At 36.1% G+C, this 21,301-nt stretch overlaps 1 protein-coding gene across 1 annotated transcript; it reads left to right on the top strand.

Annotated features, from left to right (window-relative positions):
* The first annotated feature begins 12,518 nt into the window (after positions 1 to 12,518).
* On the top strand, positions 12,519 to 13,292 carry LOC140152298 (uncharacterized). The gene has a single exon (XM_072174602.1). The coding sequence runs from the start codon at positions 12,519 to 12,521 to the stop codon at positions 13,290 to 13,292; it is 774 nt and encodes a 257-aa protein (XP_072030703.1).
* Positions 13,293 to 21,301: the final 8,009 nt, after the last annotated feature.

Raw genomic sequence — 21,301 nt, 5'->3', positions numbered from 1 at the left:
TTGTGTTATGAGCATGTTATATCATAGACTGATGTGTAAATGTATCTTGATGGATTAGCAATGTCATTAGTTAATATCAAATTTTACGATTTCAATATTATGATTAAACACGGCGGGGTTGTTAAAAATAACACAATATACGTAACACCTAGAGAAAAACAGCAGTTTTGGGCGTTGTTGATATCGACATGAATAAGATTACACAGTAATTACTGGTATTTTATTGGTATAAAGAATTCCAGAAGTTAAATATTACAAACGGTGGTGTTTTTATTTAAATATACATACCGTATACGTAAGGATCAAATGTGACAAGCAGACATTCCCGGGCGCAGACATTAACAAAGTCAATGCTACACAGTGTCATCGCCCCGATATCTTCATGGCAGAAATCGCCATGGTAGGTTGAATCCACCGCCACGCATGGCCATTTTGTATCGACCTGTTTAATAGTTTTGAGTCGCATAATGGGCCGAAGGACATCTGAATAAGGCTACTGACAATAGCCCCGATTAGCTCGGTGACTGACCTCGCTGTGTGTCAGTGGAGCATGGTAGGCCATAGGTCATATGCTTTTAGATTACCTCCACGATTGGCCTATACACTGCGCTATATAATTCGGCACATATAAATCAGTTTTTGACTCAAGACGCAAGCTACTCTCTCAAGACGCAAGCTAACGACTATCATATCTGTTCAAAATATATATTCATGTGCAAGGAACCACATCTGGTTTCTTTATACGAAATCATTTACGGGAGATATTCATCATTTTCCCTCCCGGTATCCAAAGATTTTCTTCTCATATCAAACTCGTGCATGACAAATTCACGTGTATCGATCCCGGGTATTTATTTTAGTATCTCTGCTGACAAAGTAATTATTAGCCAGGCGATGTCGGTGTGTGATATACCTACGTTACGTTTTCTCTATGATAAAAGTCATAGCAGAGGCTATGTACTGATTGTTTTCTCTGGAAATCTTTCTACATTAAATTGAACGTAAGAAAATCAATGAGAATACACTTCGATTTGATCTGGTAACATATGTCCGGGGTGCGTACGTGGGGTGTGTGTGTGGGGGGGGGGGGGGGGTGGACACACGTTTCGGTCCGGATAAGACCAGGCTCAATCAAAATGCTCCAACCAAGTTGAAAAGCTTAGAAGCATACTGTCCTGAAGAGAACAGAAAGAAAGATGATTGTAGAAAAGGAGCAAGGAAAAGAAATGCCATTCCCAATTAGTGTACAATTTTGCTCTTAACCCTTGGGGCGAGAATAAGAAATCAAGAGTGCAGCTATCTACTCACTCAGAAAGATACAGACCACTCGAATGATATTGCTATCCAATTAATATCCAATCAATTTTAATGTAGGTGCAGGATTTTATAACCAACCCCGGAACACCTTTTTATTTAAAATTCATTTTTTCAGCAACATCAAAACGATCGGATACCAACGATTGCACATTATTTTGTAGGACATGAGAGCACATCAGACACATCAATTTGCATTATGAATACGAGGAATTTCAAATCAAATATTGTACAATTGAAATTCGCGACATTGAAATTGAAATTGTTGACATTTGACAGTCCTCGAAGTAAAGTTTATAAATCTAATGATATGTACTTAAGGCCCATTCAGTGATTTGCTCATCCGGACGATCGTAAAAATCATCAAAATTCAGATTTTGGTACCTTTGTCATTGTCATAAATGTGTTAACATAGTCTGCCAGTGGTTCAGCCGAAAGCCGTGTATTTAAGACAAAAATAAGGAATTTACATGAAACTGTAATTTATATACTGACAATATATAAATTAGCTAGGCTCCCAACAAACACAAAACGTTTTCGACATCAATCGCAAAAGGTTGTCAAAAAACGTTTAAATGTCGGGTTATATAAAGAGTACATTAATGGTATAAAACGTTTTCATAACATTAAAAACATTTGTTGGTAATTTACTGCACAGCAAACACAAATGTTTTACAGAAAATATTTAAATGTCGGGTTATATAAAGGGTATAAAAACGTTGGAAATAACATTCCAAAAACATTTTTGAAAACTTGGTACAAATCATTCTAAACAGGATGTTATTTTGGGGTTGAAAAAATATTTTGCAACAATTGTTTGCCCAAAATATTAACAATAACGTTTTTAAAATGTTTTCACGACCTTTATATAACCCGACATTTAAATGTTATTAAAACGTTTTGTAAAAAACATTTTAAGAACATTTCCGTGCATGCTGGCTGCAAATATTTTAACATAATGTTATTAAAATGTTGACAAAATATTTGGCAAAATATGTTTGCAAAAATAGTTTACAATGACATTTCGAAAACATTATAAAAATATTGTTGTAGTGTGTTTTCATACAAAACATTTTAAAACGATTTCATTATCTTTATATGACCCGACATTTCAATGTTATTAAAACGTTTTTACCTAAACCAAAACCCAAAATATAACTTATTTAAAACGTTTCAAAAACGTTTTTGTGTTTGCTGGGCTTATATGTACTTGCATGGGGTTTCAACTTTTCTTCATTTTTTACCAAAGTTTTCATTTAAAAAAATACCAAAAGACAATTTGAATCACTTATATCCTTCACCTTAAGCAATTTATAAACAATCTTATTTTTTACACTTTCGCTGGGATTACTGAATGGGTCTTTCAAGTATATGTTACTGGGAGGGAAAGCCGACCATCGTTTTTTACCTTTCGTATAGACGATATAAATTGTTTTCTCAAAAAGACCTAAAAATTGATATACTTTAATTAAGTATATATCATTAGATTTCTAAAGTTTACATCGAGGACTGTTAAGGTTAGCCGAGAGTTTTTCATGCGCTTGATTTCAGAGGGGCGTAAGTTCATAACAGAAACAGCCATGCAGAAAATGAACAAGCGTACCGGGACGTAGGCCTACTTACAATAGAATATCGATCCACGGTCAAGACATGAAAAGGCTATGAAACTTGGCTTAGCTCGTGCCCGGAGCTCGAATGCCGGGGGGTGGCACAAGCCGTTTTCGGCAATTTTCACAAGGATTTTATAAATTTTAGAATTGATTGGGGGCACTTCGTCAAGCTACGCCCTGGAAAATGTGTTGATTTTGAATTTGTAGCCTTGATATCTTTGATGAAATCAATGCTGCTATTCCCCTGATTACAATGTAAGGGTAGGCAACAACAACAATATCAAAAAGCAATTATTTGTAAATCGAATTTGGGATGAAAATCAACAAGACAGACTTAGCAGGCCTACAAATTTCTGAATTATATAAAGTGAAAAACAATCAATCACGATTCACTGCACTCAGCGAATCAATCAAATAAAACTAAAAAGAAAGGAGCAAAAAAGAATAAAGAAATAGTGAAAAAGAGAAAGAAAGAGAGAGAAAGAAAATGAACGAAAAAGAAAGAAAGAAAGAAATGAAAAAAAGAAAGGGAGAAAGAAAAGAGGAAGTAAAAATGAGGAAAAGAGAGAAAAAAAGAAAGAAAATTCAGCCACACGGAGACTCGAACCCACAAAAATAGTTCATATTAGATTCCCAGTCCAACGCTCTATCCACTCGGCCATAGATCAGCTTACGCAATTGACTGTTCTCAAAGCGAATGATATAACTATAATTGGATGCAATTACATGATTACAATCGCGTCCGCATTATGGCTCTTGAAATAAACACGCATGTCGGCGCTGAAATTTTGAACGAACTGATGGAGGAAAACCTCGTTTTTTGCAAAACTAGCTTCAATTTGGAGTGAAAATCAAATGGAATAGCAATTGGCAGAATGTTGAGAAATAATGTAGGTATTCAGATGTCTAAATTAACGTCTCGTAATCAAGATATCGATAATTTCACAAACCAGCTTTTTCTCAAGCAAATTCTCCAAAATTTTCCCCAAAACGGGCTTTTAAAATTTAATCGGTACTGTATTTGGTTCTTCCCCATGGCAACATTATTTCTTTGATCGATTTGTAATACAATACGAAAAAGAAGAAAACAATCGCTCGGTGTGGATTTATACGGAGCGCACATTTGAAAAAAACCTCATGGAACGTGTTTTTGATCTTGTGAACATGGTGGGTAAAAATGCCTTAAACGAAGGATTTTCAAATTTATTCTAATAATTTGTATATAACACACACAAAAATGTTAAGCTACATCCAATGCACCAACATTTCACTCGCTGCGATATTTGATTACTGAGAAAACTCTGTTTTAGAGAACAACTTTATACGTCTTTTATACGTTTTTTATACGTCTCTTTGTGTAACCTTAAAGATAAAAGATATTATTTTCTAATAATTTGCCATAATTTAATTCAGAATGAAATTTGGTGTGTCTGATGAGCTCTCAAAAGTATAAATGTTGCTATCCGATTCTGTACTGTCACATAAATCCACGATGCATGCATATCCTGTTGTTTGACCCAAATTATAAAATTAGTGTAAAATTGCAGGGGCGTTATCCAGTGGCGTAACTTTGGATCAGGGTGCCCGGGGTCGAAAGTAGATCAGATGCCCCTTGCATGGTGCAGAGCAAATAAATTTTGGTATTGAAAGCCATATAGACTTACCGAATAACTTGCAAAATATAGTGCTTCAGATCAAATTGATTTCGTGTTTTAATGAACTTCATGTTAATAAAGAAATATTTTCATCTTCTCCAATGTCTTTACTTTTGAAGATTCGCATAAATATACACCACTAATTTGGTATAATCTAGTTGAATTTCGGTCTGCTGTCTTTCAAAGACAAATTGTGCTGCAATGCGCGCGAAGCGCGAGAAAATTTTGTGTTGAAGGGGGCACCCAAATGATGAGTAGTTATATGCATGGTGGGGGTAAGGTTTCCACTTCATTCCTATAACAACGTATTATCGTGTCGAAAGGTATCCAGGCCTGTGTGCCCCCTTAGCCCGGGTGTCCGAGGGCGCGGCCCCCAGAGCGCATAGGAGTTACGCCACTGGCGTTATTTTTAACATTTGGGGCCTTTAGACAAGGAGCTAGAGCTCTATTGGACCCTCTCGACGCATTTCATAATTTTGAAGGAAACAAACAAAGAAATCTTCAACAATTGTGTATGCATATTCTCACACAGCCTCGCACCTCTAGCTCTGCAGCATATACGGAGTCAAAAATTAGGTTAATATTAATCATGGTACCGGTAAAACCTTTAACTGATGCAAATAAATTATTGAATTATATGATTTGGGCCCGGGTTTGGGCCACCCTGCTCCAGGTACCAAATTATGCATATGCAGAACGGTATTAAAGTGTGGAGTGTAAAATGATAATACGTGCATTTCAAGTCATAAGCAATTAATGGGTTGCATTGGATTATCCATACTACTCTCCTCTCCCTGTTGTTTTTCCCACTACTTCTCTTTATTTCCTTCTTCTCTTTGTTTCCTCTTTTCCTTCTCCTCCTCTTTCTCTTTTCCCTTCGATTCGACCCCTGACCCTCCGCGGCTACTGGACTTTATCCAACCTGTCACTGTACATACAAAATTACTACAAATTGATAAAACATTGTACTCAAAGTGAGTAACAATTTAATCAGTAGTGAGTTCTATTTTACTCATTTTGTTGACGAGAATAGTGTGTTCAACTTAATCAAACGCCTTGAAATATCCAATGCTTCCTGGTTTGATGATAAACCCCAATTAAAGATCCTAAGAACAGCTGAACACTGAAAGAATAAACAGACTGCTTGACTGAATTTATTAGTCTGACTCCGGGTATGATTAAGACAAGTGCGAATTGGCCGCACGCCCTCGCCATATTAAGTTTTTGACTCAGGCGCGGCGCTCGGCTTGCTACCAGTTATAGAAACAACAAAAATAACAAGGAACAGTTTAATCTAATTGAGCAAACGGGTCCAAAACATCTACTAGAAACAATTAATTTAAATAATATGTCCAACATACTAACAGGAAAGTTTTCTCTGATGGCGAAAATAACACCTGAATACAAACACTGCGCTCAAACATGTTTGTGAAAATTCAGCAACGCAATCAAAGTGAGAGCTTCTTTTGTGGTATTTCGTCGTATTATCCAAATCTTTTGTAATATATTGTATCTGCAGGTTTATTGTATAACTTTGGTACGTGATTTTGTCATAGTCTGTTGGGAAACCGAAAAAGAATCTACAATTTCCATAAAAATAAAAAATAAAAAATGTTGACATTTATATAGCGCCTTTCACATGTATCAAAGCGCTTTACATTTATTCCGCCGTCGTTAGAATATGTCAGCTGCCATACAATGCCCAAGGCATGCTCATACCTTTGGGCGGCGCTCAATGGACAATATCCCTAACAGCTCCCCATTTCACACCTGGGTAGAGAGAGGCAAGTGAGGTAAAGTGCCTTGCCCAAGTGCACAACACGATGGCACCGCCGAGGTTCGAACTCGCAACCCTCCTATTGCGAGGTAGAGCCCGTACCGCTGCGCCACCATGCCCCCATAGCATTTTGTCATATCACAAATCAGGGGTCTCTTTGAAGTAGGCCATTACACCAAATCACCAATTTTATTGTTATCGTATCACACATATCACCAATTGTTATTATATGACACATTGTAGTCTTCACATAAAAAAAAATATATTGCTTGCGACGTTTCCAATGGTACCAACTTATTATTATGCCTATAAATAGTTATAATATACGTAAGACGCCTCAGGATTAAGAAAAGACAATAGGATGTCATTGTCCAGGAGTGTTATGTTGTGTGTACTCAGTAGATTGTGATTTGGCGAGCATGGTGGATGAGGGGTTTTTTCTGTTTGATCACTAATAAATTTAATATATCGAATCATGCGATTCCCTTTTCTAATATCTTTAAGGGAAGGGGTATGAACGTTTGGACAGTATTTATTTTGGGACATTAGAGCACATCAGACATATCGAATTGCATTCTGAATACGAAGACTGTCCTTCTGATATCAAATAATTTTGATTTTTTGAAATTTGCAATTTAATACACATTTTATAGCAAATCATTAAAAATTGATATTTTTGATATTTAACAGTACTCGAAGTAAACTTTACAAATCTGATGATTTATACTTAAAGTGTATGTAGGTGGGATGAAAAGCCGATGATCAATTGAAAATTTTGACCTTTCGTATTGAAGATATGGATTTTTTCCCAAAACACCAGAAAAAAATTGGTCTTTTTGGGGAAAAAATCCATATCTTCAATATAAAAGGTCAAAATTTTCAATTGATCGTCGGCTTTTCCTCCCAACTACATACACTTTAAGAATATATCATATTAGATTTATATAATTTACTTCGAGGACTGTTATATATCAAAAATTTGAAAAATATCAAATTTTTATAATTTGTCATAAAATTTGTATTATATTGTGATTTTCAAAAATTAAAATTATTTGATATCAGAAAGACATGCTTCGTATTCAGAATGCAATTCGATAGGTCTGAGGTGCTCTCATGTCCCACAAAAAATACTGTCGAAACGCAATAAACGCTCATTCCAGATCCCTTAATATGACGATGATTTGACAGGTGATATCTGTCAACTTAATAATCTCCCGTAAGTGATATAATCTATTGCGGTGCAATCGCTTGACAACTTGAATACAGTGGATTTACTATTACGTAAACAAATGTCTCTCTATTTAAGTGTAATTGACAAGTAAAAGTGGAAAAAGAAATGAAAATACAATTTACATCAAATCGAACACAATCAAATAAAACTAGAGCTGCTGTGGCTCAAGAGCCACGAATGTAGGTGGTGGCTTCTGATTTTGATGACTTCTGCATGAGATTTGACCCAACCATTAAAAACAATGTATAACTCGCAATTATGTGTTTGTCCTGATCTGTAAATCCCAAATGGGGAGATTTTAACATTTGACCCATAACTGATCTTCGATCTCAGATGACCTCAGTTCCCATTTTTTATGTTCCACTCATACCTAGGATTATCTTCACAAAGTTTAAGCCCATTTGGGCAAGCTACAACACTTGACATCGGTATGTCCTTCGACCTTGGTTGACCTCAGATTGATTTGTTCATGTTCCCCCTCATATCTCGGATAATTTGCACCAATTTCAGACCAATCGACCAATGTTTGAGGTTTGACCCGTATGACCTTTAACCCGAGATGACCTCGCAATTATCTATGTATCACCATGAATGCAGCTAATCTGGCAAAGTGGTTTTGTTAGTCTTAGTGTTGTTTGCTTAGTGACCTTTGACCCCAAGCTGGGCACAATTTCTATTAAGCTTTGGCCAGTGGTTCTTCTGACCAAGATTGGTGGTCATAGCATGTAATTTAGAGTAGGAATAGCATTTTAAAGCGCTCTTTAGCAAAGTCATAGTTCATTGACTTAACAACCGTATGACAAAACAGACAAAATCTTTGTACAATATTTGCAATTTAAAGAGAATTGGCCATTGCTCATTCTAATGACGCAAGTATATATGGATAATTATAAGTGTGCTCTTTCATTTAATGACATAAAATTTGAAAAATATTGTAATGAACACTTGAGGTTCTGACTTTTAAAATATACATTTTGGTCAAAAAGTCTGCTTGAATAGGTCGTTTAACAGATTTTTCACATTCGCGTTGCTATAAAAAATGAATTGCGTCATCTGTTGACTAATGACAAAGAGTATTTTTAGGGGGAAGTGTTAGCTTTCGTTCAATATTTAAAAAAAATCTGATTGGATGAAGGGAACACTTGAGATTTTGGCAAAAACCAACTTCAGATGTCTATTTTCCACGAGATCTCACACAGCTCTTAAAATGCTATGCACTTAACCGTGTATTATAACACAGACTGCGTGGAGACTAGACTCGCTCATTCTCGTTGTGTACTCGGGTGTATCGAGGTGGAAACTGTGCGTAGCATTTATAAGAGAATCGTTTTTGTAGTCAAACCTTTTCATATGTACCTCTATATTAACCCTGACATGACCTTTTACCACAAGCAACTTATATTAAACTTGGGCTAGTGGTTCTTCTGACCAAGTTTGGTGCTCATATCATGTAGGTTGGAGTAGGAGTTCAATTCAAAGTTTTTCACGAAATGGCCCCTAATAAGCCCTTCATGACCTTTGACCCATATCTGTAAAAATTACATTAAGCATGGGTCAGTGCTTCTTGTTTGGTCAAAATCGGTGCAAGCGTCTGGCACTATCAGCATTTAAAAGTGGGTTTGACCAAAGAATCGGAAGAAGAAGAATCAGAAGATTCGAGGGTTTCACAATATGTGACCGTCCACGGCGAATGAGCCGTAAATTCCTCCCCGGTCAATTTTGTTTTATTTCGTGTTTAAAAATAAACATCATAAACTTAAAATGGTATATCATTTGACTTCAAACGATATCCAGAAGCGAGGTTATGGTTTGTTAAACTTTGCTCCTTCAACAAAATATAGCTTTTACGTTTTTACATGTGTCTCTTTTCCACATTGCTGGCAATATATATCAAACAGTCATAATTGGCGGTCATTTCAAATCATCCCCAAGTCAACGAGGTTTAAGAAAGTTCTCTCATTGTTAATTGTTGGTTATGCATACCTGTACAAAATACAATGCCTGGTAACCCACCACTTGAACAGGATTTAGCAAAAGCAAACAAAGACCAGAGCTATTAAAAGTTCTATAGCCGGCCATCTAAGGTAGAAGCTTATTATCCACTTCAACAATAGGATTATTGATTAGTTTTTGACTATCAAAATAAGACGGAAGTCGGGCCAGCTTAAGTTATCGATGAATACGACCTTCGTACACATTTTACACCGTAACACAGAATACAATTTAGGGAATTTACGGCTCGTTTGTGCTGCCGGGTCACATATTAAGGTAGTGCATTTAATCACTCTTACATAAATAACAAATACACTTACTTAGAAACAGGGTGTCCCAGAATGATTTATACCGGGAAAGTTGTATATTTTTAGGTATGAAGGGCATTACTATTGGTAGTATTGTTTTAAATGTACATATATTTAGCTTTTTTAGAAATTTTAGATTTTAGAAATTGGACGTTTCTAATAGAAGTTACAGGATATTGCGTAAAATGATGAATTCCAAGTTTTGACAAAACTGCCTATTTTGAAAACCTGTAAAATTACTCACCGTTCAGCACAAAATTATTTGGAAAATGTTATGCAGGATATTTGTTGTGTCCTGTTCTTACTTCTACTAAATAGTCGATATCTATCGATTATTTTTGATGTTACGAAGCAATCCTTGTATGGAATAAAGGATTTGTTACGCTTGAGTGACATTAAACTATTCTTTCTTTGGTGCAAGATTTGAAGACAATTATTGAGGTGTGTGAGTTTCATCATTTGAAATGCCGTATAGATTAAATCGTATGGATAAAGTTCGTCCTTAGTGTCACAGCATGTATTTATGTCTACAATATATTGGTAAACCCACAGCTACTTAACGGAAAAGATTATAATTTACTGCGGAGGATCCTTGAGGAAGTTATATCCTCTGTAATAATGACATTTTTGGGTAAAAATTATGGTAAAAAGCACATAAAAAGTACGTTTTTCAACCCAAATATCTGAAGTCATATTGAAATGTTTCACTTAAGCCCATATCAAGAATTATTCAGCGTTTAAGCACTACATCTGTACCAAATTTGGTCTATTTCCTATAAAAGAATGTAGGATTTCTCCAATATATTGCGGTTGGATGATGGTGATAAATGATCCATGTGTTATGAAGCCTTTTTGCTGTAAATTACACACATGCAGTTTTCGTCCATTTTCAGTAATAGCAACGTCACGCCAAAACGAATCAAGCTATTTCCATGAAAGTCACAGAATAAGTAGGAGACACGTGTGTCATTGTATTGCACTTATCAATATACTTGACTATATATATTTGATATTTTGTTCAAACACGGTATAAATCATTCTGGGACACCCTGTAGGATCTGGTAACACTTGCTGTTTTTAATACTAGAAACTGCTTCATTGTTCAATGGCTTTTATTGATGGTTTAAAAGAACCATTTCAATTTGAAAACAACGTGTTTGCACACGTCACGGCAAGGGTGGTGATACTGGCAGGTATGACTTGTTTACTATAATTCTCGCTATTCACAATAAGGGCGCCGCCAGCGGTTTGCGATGTAATCGTGATGTATCATGGGAAAAGGTAGACATCCAAGTCCGCGCAATACGAATATTACCATGCTATTACATAGGAACACGTGACAGTATTTTTTAGTTTGTCAAAATAAAGGTGTTACACGCGAATCGATACTCAATAATACTTAATAATGTGATTTGAAATGTGCACAATTAATTTTTTCTCTATCGATTTGCGTGTAATACCGTTATATTGACAAACTAAAAAATATTGTCATGTGTTCCTATGTAATAGCATGGTAATATTCGTATTGCGCGGACTTGATGTCGACCGTTTCCTATGATACATCACGATTACATCGCAAATCCGCTGGCGGCGCCTTATTGTGAATAGCGAGAATTGATATTGACATGGAAGTCCCCTCTAACACTGTAATAACAAAGTAACCAGGAATTTATCACTGAATGAATTTGAACATAAGTCAAGAAATAGGCATTGAAATCAAAATTATATAAAAAACAAAACAACAGCGCTGCTCATTCTATTAGTTCTTCTATTGTGCATCATCTACGCAAATTTCATTTGATTCGGTTGATTGCTTGCGAAGAAATGATTACATAAGTCCTGTGGTTCTTGAGTTATGTTGTAAAGAGGGCTGATATATATGTAACTCTGAATAAGAAGGCACCAGATACATGTACATGAACACTCCCCGTTGTTTGTGTACAAAATTAAAAATGCTGCAGAAAAAAATCTAACTTATTGTTTACTTTGCTAACGATGCTAGCGGGTTCATATCATTAACAAGAAAGCGTTACAATTATTTCAGCAAACGAATCCAAAACTTCAACAAGAAATAGTTTTAAATTAATTGAGCAAAGACTCTGCTAATAGAACAAAAATGAAATAAACTTGTAAATTTGATCAACTAATTGATTTCACGTTACTACACAAATTATTGAGGGTATTTAAACACGACATCAGTTTCCAACAGCAGTAGACGTTTAGGAGTGCGCACACGAGCTTCGCCTTGCACAAGTTAATACTTAATATATGAGAGAGTAGTCTTTATATACGTGAGCACATCAGAATGCAAACCCAACCTACACGGAGATGTCGCCTTTACAAGCCTGCATTGTCTCTCTTTTAACTTTTGTAGTAGTTGTTGGTATTCCCGGGAATATTCTTATTATTGTAATCTATGCACGTAAGAGAAACAAAACCAGTGCTCGTATATTGATTCTAGCACTCGCTTTAACTGATTTGTTTGTTTGTTTGATATTACCAACTATTATTTATGATGTCCTTTTCGGAGTAAATGGAAGCAAAATAGTGTGCCTTTTCAAACATTACACCTCTGCATTCGGTGTCCATCTATCTTTTGTATTAAGTGGAGTTATCGCTCTAGATCGATTCATGGCGGTAAGTCGACCTCATCAGCGATTGTTAAACGTCGTCAATGCTAAAATCGTAGTGTTTCTTAGTTTATTTGTAAGCGTCTTACTAACAGTACCACAATTTGTTATAGTGGATATGCTGAAAGTACAACTGCCTGATTATTCATTCAACATTTGCAACCCAGAACCTACCGGACTATTACAGAAAATCATTTCAGTACTCAAATACTTGCTCATGCTTTGTATTTGTTTTACCGTCTTTATTCTATACTACAAACTTTATCGTATCATTAGAAATCGTCGTAGGATTGGTGCGGGGATTGGTGCCCAACATGAAAACCCAAATATTGTCAGAGCAGTAGACACAGATGATACAACTGCAGCCACAATGGTCAACAGCATTTCAAAATCGCCGAATGAATTGGGACACAATGTGGACGAGATCAATCCTGTCCAAGATGGATCATCTCGAGAACAGAGAGGCTACACCGATAACAATCTTCGAAATCGAACCACGCGTATGCTGATCGTTGTCACATCTGTTATGTTTATATCTTGGATTCCACCTGCAGTCCTTGGTATTGCTTCCACGTTCCAATGGGAAAGTCCTCAACAAAGAATGTTTTATATCAGCGAACGCGAGAAATGGACAACGGTTTTATTCCAAATGTTCTTTTCCATCAACCATGCGGCAAATGCTATTGTATATTGTGCCATCAATAAACATTTTAGACAGGACATGTGGTCTGTATTAAGAAAACTAGCCATTTGTATTCGGTGTAAGAAAATATGAACAAAATAGACTAAGATACTATTTGACCGTTTGTAAATTGCAATTTGTTTGTATTGTCTGATAAATTATTATAAATTATATAATATGTAAAAGGTATGCACTGCGCTGAGGATATATGTCAAAAATTCAACACAGTCGCAAAAGACTTTTTTGAAGAAAATAAATTTGATTTACTTCTGTGGTATATCGTCGTCTGTTCGTCTATTTTAATCCAATGTATGACGGTTTCTTGTACATCTTTGCTATGTGTATATGCAACACTCTGGTGATAAATCGAAAACAAATCTACAATTTCCATGGCATTCGTCATATAAATCAGGGATCTCATGCATAGACACGGATCCTTCATTCTGTTGAGATGTATCGTATTTATGAGTAAATTTGAAGTGTTACATCAAATCACCTATTTTGTTGTTTTTGAATCACACAATGTTTGCGAAGATATATTACGACGTCTGCAATAGAATATATTAAAAGAGGTTATCATGGTTATGGTCAATTAGCCATTATCGTACGTTGCACACGAAACCTTGCAATGCACTCACAAATCAACGTATTTTTTACTTAGCTTGCACCATAATAATTCGTTTCGCTTTATTTTCAAAATGGCATGTAAAATTCAAGCATGTGTAATCCACCACAGTTGTGTGATATATCCCATTTAAGGGTATACGATGTATTGTTGGTCGAAGCAGCAACAAAAAATGCAGTTCACAGCATCTTGCGAATGGTAGTACTTTAGCAAAAATTGCATTGCTCAATTCATAGCGAGCGTGTAGAAGAACTCAAATTTCACAGATATACTTTTGTAGGTCATGTGGTTCTTGAGTTATGTTGTAAAGAGGGCTGAAACAACAACACGTAAAACGTACATAACTCATTAACAACAATAAATTAAGCAAGTTTGTAAAGTATATGATTTGTAGAATGAACTTTTGCAAAACACCAAAGTGTTATTTTTCAATAATATATTGATTCAGATTTTTTGGCTGCTTCGACCAACAATACCTCGTATACCTTAATTTGTCCATACCAAGCATCGCCGTTAATACACAACGCACAAAAAGAAAGTGAACACTTTTGTGAGTGGCCATAATTCTTAACGCAATTGATTGACAACATTGAAAGTTGTATGCAAATAATTTTGTTAACTGCAATTTGAAATCTTACTTATGTAAAAGAATTTCAAATCTTTCAGATTGTAAAGATTATGAAAGAGTTAAGTCCAGATCTAAGAAATACTTCTTTCACTGCGTTTTGTCCTGATAATTGTCTTCGTACCTCGTACGTGATTGATAGAGAAAATATTTTACTGGGTTTCTATGGAAACCTTTCTTTGATAAAATCATTGAAATCCTTCTATATTAAAGTTCAATTGTAAAAGAGGAAAAAGAAATGAAAATACAATTTACATCAAATCGAACGCAATAAAATAAAGTAAATACACTTCAATTTGATCTGGCAACAGTTGCTTCTTTTTAATAGTAGAAGGTGGTTCATATTTAATCACTTTTATTTGATTGATGGGTTGAAATTCCATTTGAATTGGGAAAATGTCACGACAAGGGTGGTGGTGGCAGCTATGAGCAATGACTTGATATTGATATGAAAGTCACCAATAAATGGGTAATAACATTGTATATGTAGTATAGGATACGAAAAACCCAGAATTGATCAATAATATGCAAAATATCAGTGTATTAATAATACTGTATGATACCTTTTTAGAAGAAAATAATAAACACAATCATGACTTTTTACCGATTCAAAAATATGTAAGCGATAAGAAGCACCCACCGCTCTAATAGCTATTTAACTAGATAAATATTTGCAGTACACTTATTATAGTTTTGACATTTTGTGTTCTCAAAATAATTTGCTGCACGTAGACACCTAAAAAGAAAAATTTCAAAAAATTAAACAAGGTAAAAAAAAGCGCAGTGATTTATAGTGCGCTACGCACAGGCACAACGCCTAGACGTTGATCCACAAGCCTCAGCACACTTTACAGTGTGCCGAGGCTGTAGGCCTGAATATCATACTTCATCTTACAGGTGACACTCTATGAATTATTATTGTATGTAATATTTTTAACGTCATAACTCATACGCAAAATGTACTTTGCCAGTGTTTCAGTTTTGTTCACGTTTCGTGAGCATGAAGATTTTTGTGACAGAGGCCATAACAAATTTAAAAAAATAAATGTATAGGCAGGGCCATTTTGATTTGGACGAGTTCATCTTCATTGGAATCGAGCTCAACATCGGCGCATGTGCATGCCGTCATGGACTAAATATTGAACTTGACTTGGACTGCTAATACAATGCATGATCCTTTTAGACGTCTGTGTTTTTGACAATCGTAAAAATTATCCACGTGACAGAATTGCCTGTCAATCAATTTTACCTGGCGACTATTGTCATTGACATTTTTTCTTGATTTCTTTATTCAGCATGATAGGTAGGGATGTTTTCTTATGTGTAAGGTAACAATATACTTTTCCAGTAGGGAAAGCAATATTTATTCTTTATTTAACCTTAATATTAATACATTGATCTTATAGGAAATGCGTCAAAGAAGCTTATTGCATTCATATTTGCATAGATCTTGCGGTTCTTGAATTAAGACCAATACTTAGAGGAGTGGTCAATATGTAATGAAAATTGACCTTTGGATTATTTTCACAACATTTCTTGATGATCACATAAACAATGCACCTTTGTCTTTCAGACCACACATTTATAAATGATACCACATACTTGATCACGTAACAGCATTAACATGAAATCAATGGCTTACATACACTGCATAAAAATGCGTGGGTTTATGTATGAACAGGCCAAAATGAGGCTTTGCTATTTACATTTACATTTTGTAATATTTTAATTCCTATATTCATGAAATTTGGTAATTTTCATACATTATCAGCATTTTGTAACAGTCAGTGGAGTACCGTGGCCGCCTCAACAGCCCGAAAAGGTTGACCCAAATTTTTATACTTTTCACATTTTTTCCGCCCTTTTTTCTTTACTAATTCTTTTTGTCACCCCTTCGTTTCTTTCGCCGCCCCTTCGTTTTGGCCGCCTCCTGCTTTTACCCCGGGGGCTGGCGCCACCAAAGCCTCCCCCCCCCAAAAAAAAATACGCGCATGGGATGAATGTCATGTGTTATTCTGAGGTGGTCACAAAAGAGAAAATACTACAAATACAATTGTTTTTGTCATTTCAGGTTCCTTTTTGCAAACAAATTTAATATTTTACATACATAATTGTAAATTTCAACTTATGATCTCAACACAAAATTAAGACGTACCTCAAATTTTCGGTCACAACTTTGACCTTCATCTGGAGACTGGCAACCCAAGTTTGGGATCAGTGACCTTTCGGACACTTGACCCCAAAACCCGGTCGTACACTCTGGGTAACTTGTATCGGCCCCCGTCGCTCAACCGCCAACCATCTCTCAACCGCGACGGGGGGCGATACAAGTTACCCAGAGTGTACGACCAGGTTTTGGGGTCAAGTGTCCAAAAGGTCACTGATCCCAAACTTGGGTTGCCAGTCTCCAGATGAAGGTCAAAGTTGTGACCGAAAATTTGAGGTACGTCTTAATTTTGTGTTGAGATCATAAGTTTAAATTTACAATTATGAAGTCTACCAACACAGATGAACTTTCATGCTATTTTACATACACATTGATTATATCTAACATAACATCTGATTTATTATACACATACTTGTAATTTCAAAACTTTCAGTATAGGTGTCACTGAATATGTACAAAAATCATCTTACAACATTACAGATTTGTATTAAAATATAAGAAATAACAAATATAACTACAGTTCCGGACTGTTTTATGTACGAATGAAAGGCACATAGGCACACCGATAGTCGAATTCAGAGCTCAATTCGGGCATAGATAATCTAAATACATTTAGATGATCTATGATTCAGGGGATAGTGTGTTAGAGCAGTGGCGAACGCTATACCTAACAATTAATCACTCAACCCAACTCTAGCACAACTATAATGTGCTATTCCATTTAAAATTCACACTACCCCTGTGGAAGATTTTGGAAATATCTTCCACAGAGGGAGTATGAATTTCAAATAGAATAGACAGTTGGGTAACTTCCATTTGAGTCCAGTTGTGGAAGCCATTATACAGGGGGAGTATAGGTTGCAAAATGATTAATCCCGACTAATTACATTTGAAAAACATACTCCACCTGTGAAAGGTATATCCAAAATCTTCCACAGGGGTAGTGTGGATTTTAAATGGAATAGCCGGCCCAATCTGGACAGTAGACTCGGTATACCTAAACATTGACCGATTGGGGTTATGCTAGAGTGACGGGTTAGCGTTTGCTTCAGCATTTTATAAAGGTTTAGTGCTAGGGTCAGATTGAGGGATAACGCTACATATAATGTTCGCCACTGCTCAAAAGGCTACATACATTGATGGCGAGTGTTTTGTGCTGGTTGAGTGATTGGTTAGATTATGTTCAGTGCTGCGGATAAATAGTGACAGTGCTTTTACATGGTTGCGCTGCAAGCGTGTCGCTAAACCGCCCTGGTACGCGTGTGTATACCCTCTGCGCGATTAGGTTAGTGCGCGCGATTAGGTTAGTGCGAGTGATTAGGTTAGTTCGCGCGATTAGGTTAGTGCGCGCGATTAGGTTAGTGCGCGCGATTAGGTTAGTGTGCGCGATTACTGCTACGATCATCGAAAAACACTACGTCACTATCAAAGCATGGAGCTCTATCATAATTATATAGAGCTTGATGATGGTGAACACAACTAAAAGTGTATAGGTTAAGTGCAAGGGTTCGAGTTTTGCTGGCTTTATACAGCGAGCCCTGAATCCGATTTTGATATACGGTGAAAAAGTGTGCATGTTTTTTCGGCAACTTTAAAAAATCTGAAGCTCAAAAAGCTGATCGCGTTTAATTTAATCGCTGAACGTGCCACTCATTTAGCTTGATCGCGTCTGTAGTTTTAATAACCCAACTTCACATTAACTTTTTCTATGGCATTGCCTTTCCAGATTACTTCCATCTTAATTGAGGCCTATATATTTATTCAAATTTCATATTTTCATTCATGACATTCAAAAACAAAGGCAACAAAACATTAATGACCTTGGGATAGGCGAAACCAGAGATGAAAACCGAATCCGGACAAAATACTCTGAAATTCCTATCCGGCCCCCATCACAGGCGACCAAGCGAAGAAGCTCCAAGGTCAAACACGCGGAATTTTGACAATTTCTAAACACGTAACAAAGGAATTTATCAAATTTGACATAATGCCCAATAATAATAATAATAATAATAAAACAATATTTATATAGCGCATTGTGAATCTCACATTCCTCAATGCGCTTTACAGATTCAAAAACTACCGAACACAATTTACAATAATTATATGATTTTAACTTAAAGGGGCATTTCGTGATCCACAGCCTCATCCCCCACTTTTCCCAAAAAAAGTTGAGATTTTTACACCACTGGATACCTCTGGCTACATAATGTTTATGTACCAAATATTTCTTGCAGATTAATTCGTTTAGCAAAAATATCGTTAAACTTGAATTTCGTTCTGGTGCACCAGAACGAAATTACAACACATTGTCTATGGAGCAGTGTAATACACATAATCATGCATAACTCGCAAACGCAAAATCGGAATCAACTGAAATTTTGGAAATAAGCTTTTTCGTGGATATCTACTGAAAAATGTCATAAAAAGAGGATGCTAGGATCACGAAATCCTCCTTTAAGAATTATACAAACAATACAAAGCATAATAATAGCAGACCAGCTGCAAGCAAACAACTTCAGAAAAAATGCCAAGAGTAACACCAGTGAGAGGCCCACTGACAAAATCCCCAAGGGGATCGTCGGTGCACCTCACACCGGCATCATCAATAAATAAATATACAGCAAGATAAAAATACAGTTTTACATGATAACAATGGCACAAAATAATATTCTCATAAAAAAGCACACTAAACTAAATGAAACCGTACACAACCATCTCCATCCAAAGATGGAGATGCATGTGTAGAGTGTGTAAGATACTCGTTGATGTAAACACATCCATGAGCCTCCCACACACCAACAAAATTATACACAAGAGCAATAATACATGGCAAAACAAATTTGAACACCAGCAAAAACAACCCAACTCTATCCAAAGGATGGGTGGGGCTGCCTATGTAAGAAGCATAAGAGACCCACTGATGTAGCATAAGAGCCAATCCGTGGGCCTCCCATGCCCCTTTAACATAATCAATGCAAAAACAAATGACACCATTGAAATATTATAACCGCACTAAATAATACATTATTCTCATCAAATAAATACCACACACAAAATTAATAACATACATTATTGAGCTGGGAGACTACTGTACACTTTAAATTGCACTAAAAACCACATATTATGAAGCTACAGTTTAACATAATAAATAACACCAATATCCCCATATAACAAAAGCACACTAAAACCAATTGAGCAGTACACAACCATCTCCATCCAAAGATGGAGATGCCTGTGTAGAGTATGTAAGATACTCATCGATGTAAACACATCCATGATCCTCCCACACACCAACAAAAAAATATTAATCGCATATAACAATTAACACTGAAACCAAATTAAACTATACACAACCATCTCCATCCAAAGATGGAGATGCCTGTGTACAGTGTGTAAGAGACCCATCGATGTAAACACATCCATGAGCCTCCCACACATCAGCACAATTTGATATGACAACATGGCAAAACATGGCAAAACAAATAACTCAATAGGTAATAGTAGAGGACCAGCCTGTAGACTCCGTGACTAAATCATAGAACAAAAGTTTGAGAGTCATTTTGGGATCTTTGATTCTGAATAAATTTAGCTTGGGCTCACCTCCTGAAACTTCCGGGGGTCAAATTTTCAGAATGCTCCAATTATGTTAAGTATTATATCAAATTACTCGTATGGTCATGAGGATTCCAAAAATGTATAGTTTGTTATGTGTCAGACCTTTCAAGAGGGCGCTATGACGAAAAACGTTCAAAGGTCAACAACCTTTTTGAATTCTGATCATAGTTAACAACGTCCGATTTTGGTGATTTTGGCATCTAATTATGTTTTCTTGCATGAGAAATACACCTACGCAACTTAAAAAACTGTATAAGGAACCGACGACCTAATTACAATATGGATGTTTTTAGCAGCCCTGTTGCAAAAGAGGGTCATCGGTTCCTTGTATAGTTTTTTAATTTGCTTAGTTGTATTTCTCATGCAAGAAAACATAATTAGACACCAAAATTACCAAAATCAGATGTTGTTAACTATGGTCGTTGACCTTTGAACGTTTTTCGTCATAGCGCCCTCTTGAAAGGTCCGACACATAACTATACATTTTTGGAATTCTCATGACCATACGAGTATTTTGATATATTACTTGACATAATTGGAGCACTCTGAAAATTTGACCTCCATGTGACCTTGATTAACCCCTCCCCGGAATGCCCGGAAGTTTCAGGAGGTAAGCCCAAGCTAAATTTATTCAGAATCAATCAAAGATCCCAAAATGACTCAAACTTTTGTTCTATTATTTAGTCACGGAGTCTACAGGCTGGTCCTCTACTAAAAAGCACATTTTTGAATGGTCTGAAACGGTAGAGCCAGAGGGTAGCATATCGAGCATAACAGCATCAGAGGGTGGCAAACATGGTTAGGTGCAAATACCTTTTCGGCATTCAGCAAAAATCATAAAGATACAATAATGAAAATCACTGCCCAAATAGACAGATGTGTCACACATGACGGGCATAATTATGATTATTTAATAGATAACAGTCTGCAGTCTAATACTTAGAATGCCTAGATCTCATAATATGCATTCACTTTGATCCAGTGACCAAACCTCTTGATGATGTTAGTGCGAGTTGCTAATACTTCAAACAATGCGATGAAGACGAATAGTTCCTCATAATTTTAAA

Source organism: Amphiura filiformis, chromosome 5, assembly GCF_039555335.1.
Source record: "Amphiura filiformis chromosome 5, Afil_fr2py, whole genome shotgun sequence".
Lineage (NCBI taxonomy): Eukaryota > Metazoa > Echinodermata > Ophiuroidea > Amphilepidida > Amphiuridae > Amphiura > Amphiura filiformis.
This window is presented reverse-complemented; position numbering and strand designations above follow the sequence as displayed.

What these genes read in the sequence shown, in the direction of transcription:
- LOC140152298 (XM_072174602.1), top strand. Translation starts at nt 12,519, where the DNA reads ATGGCGGTAAGTCGACCTCATCAGCGATTGTTAAACGTCGTCAATGCT.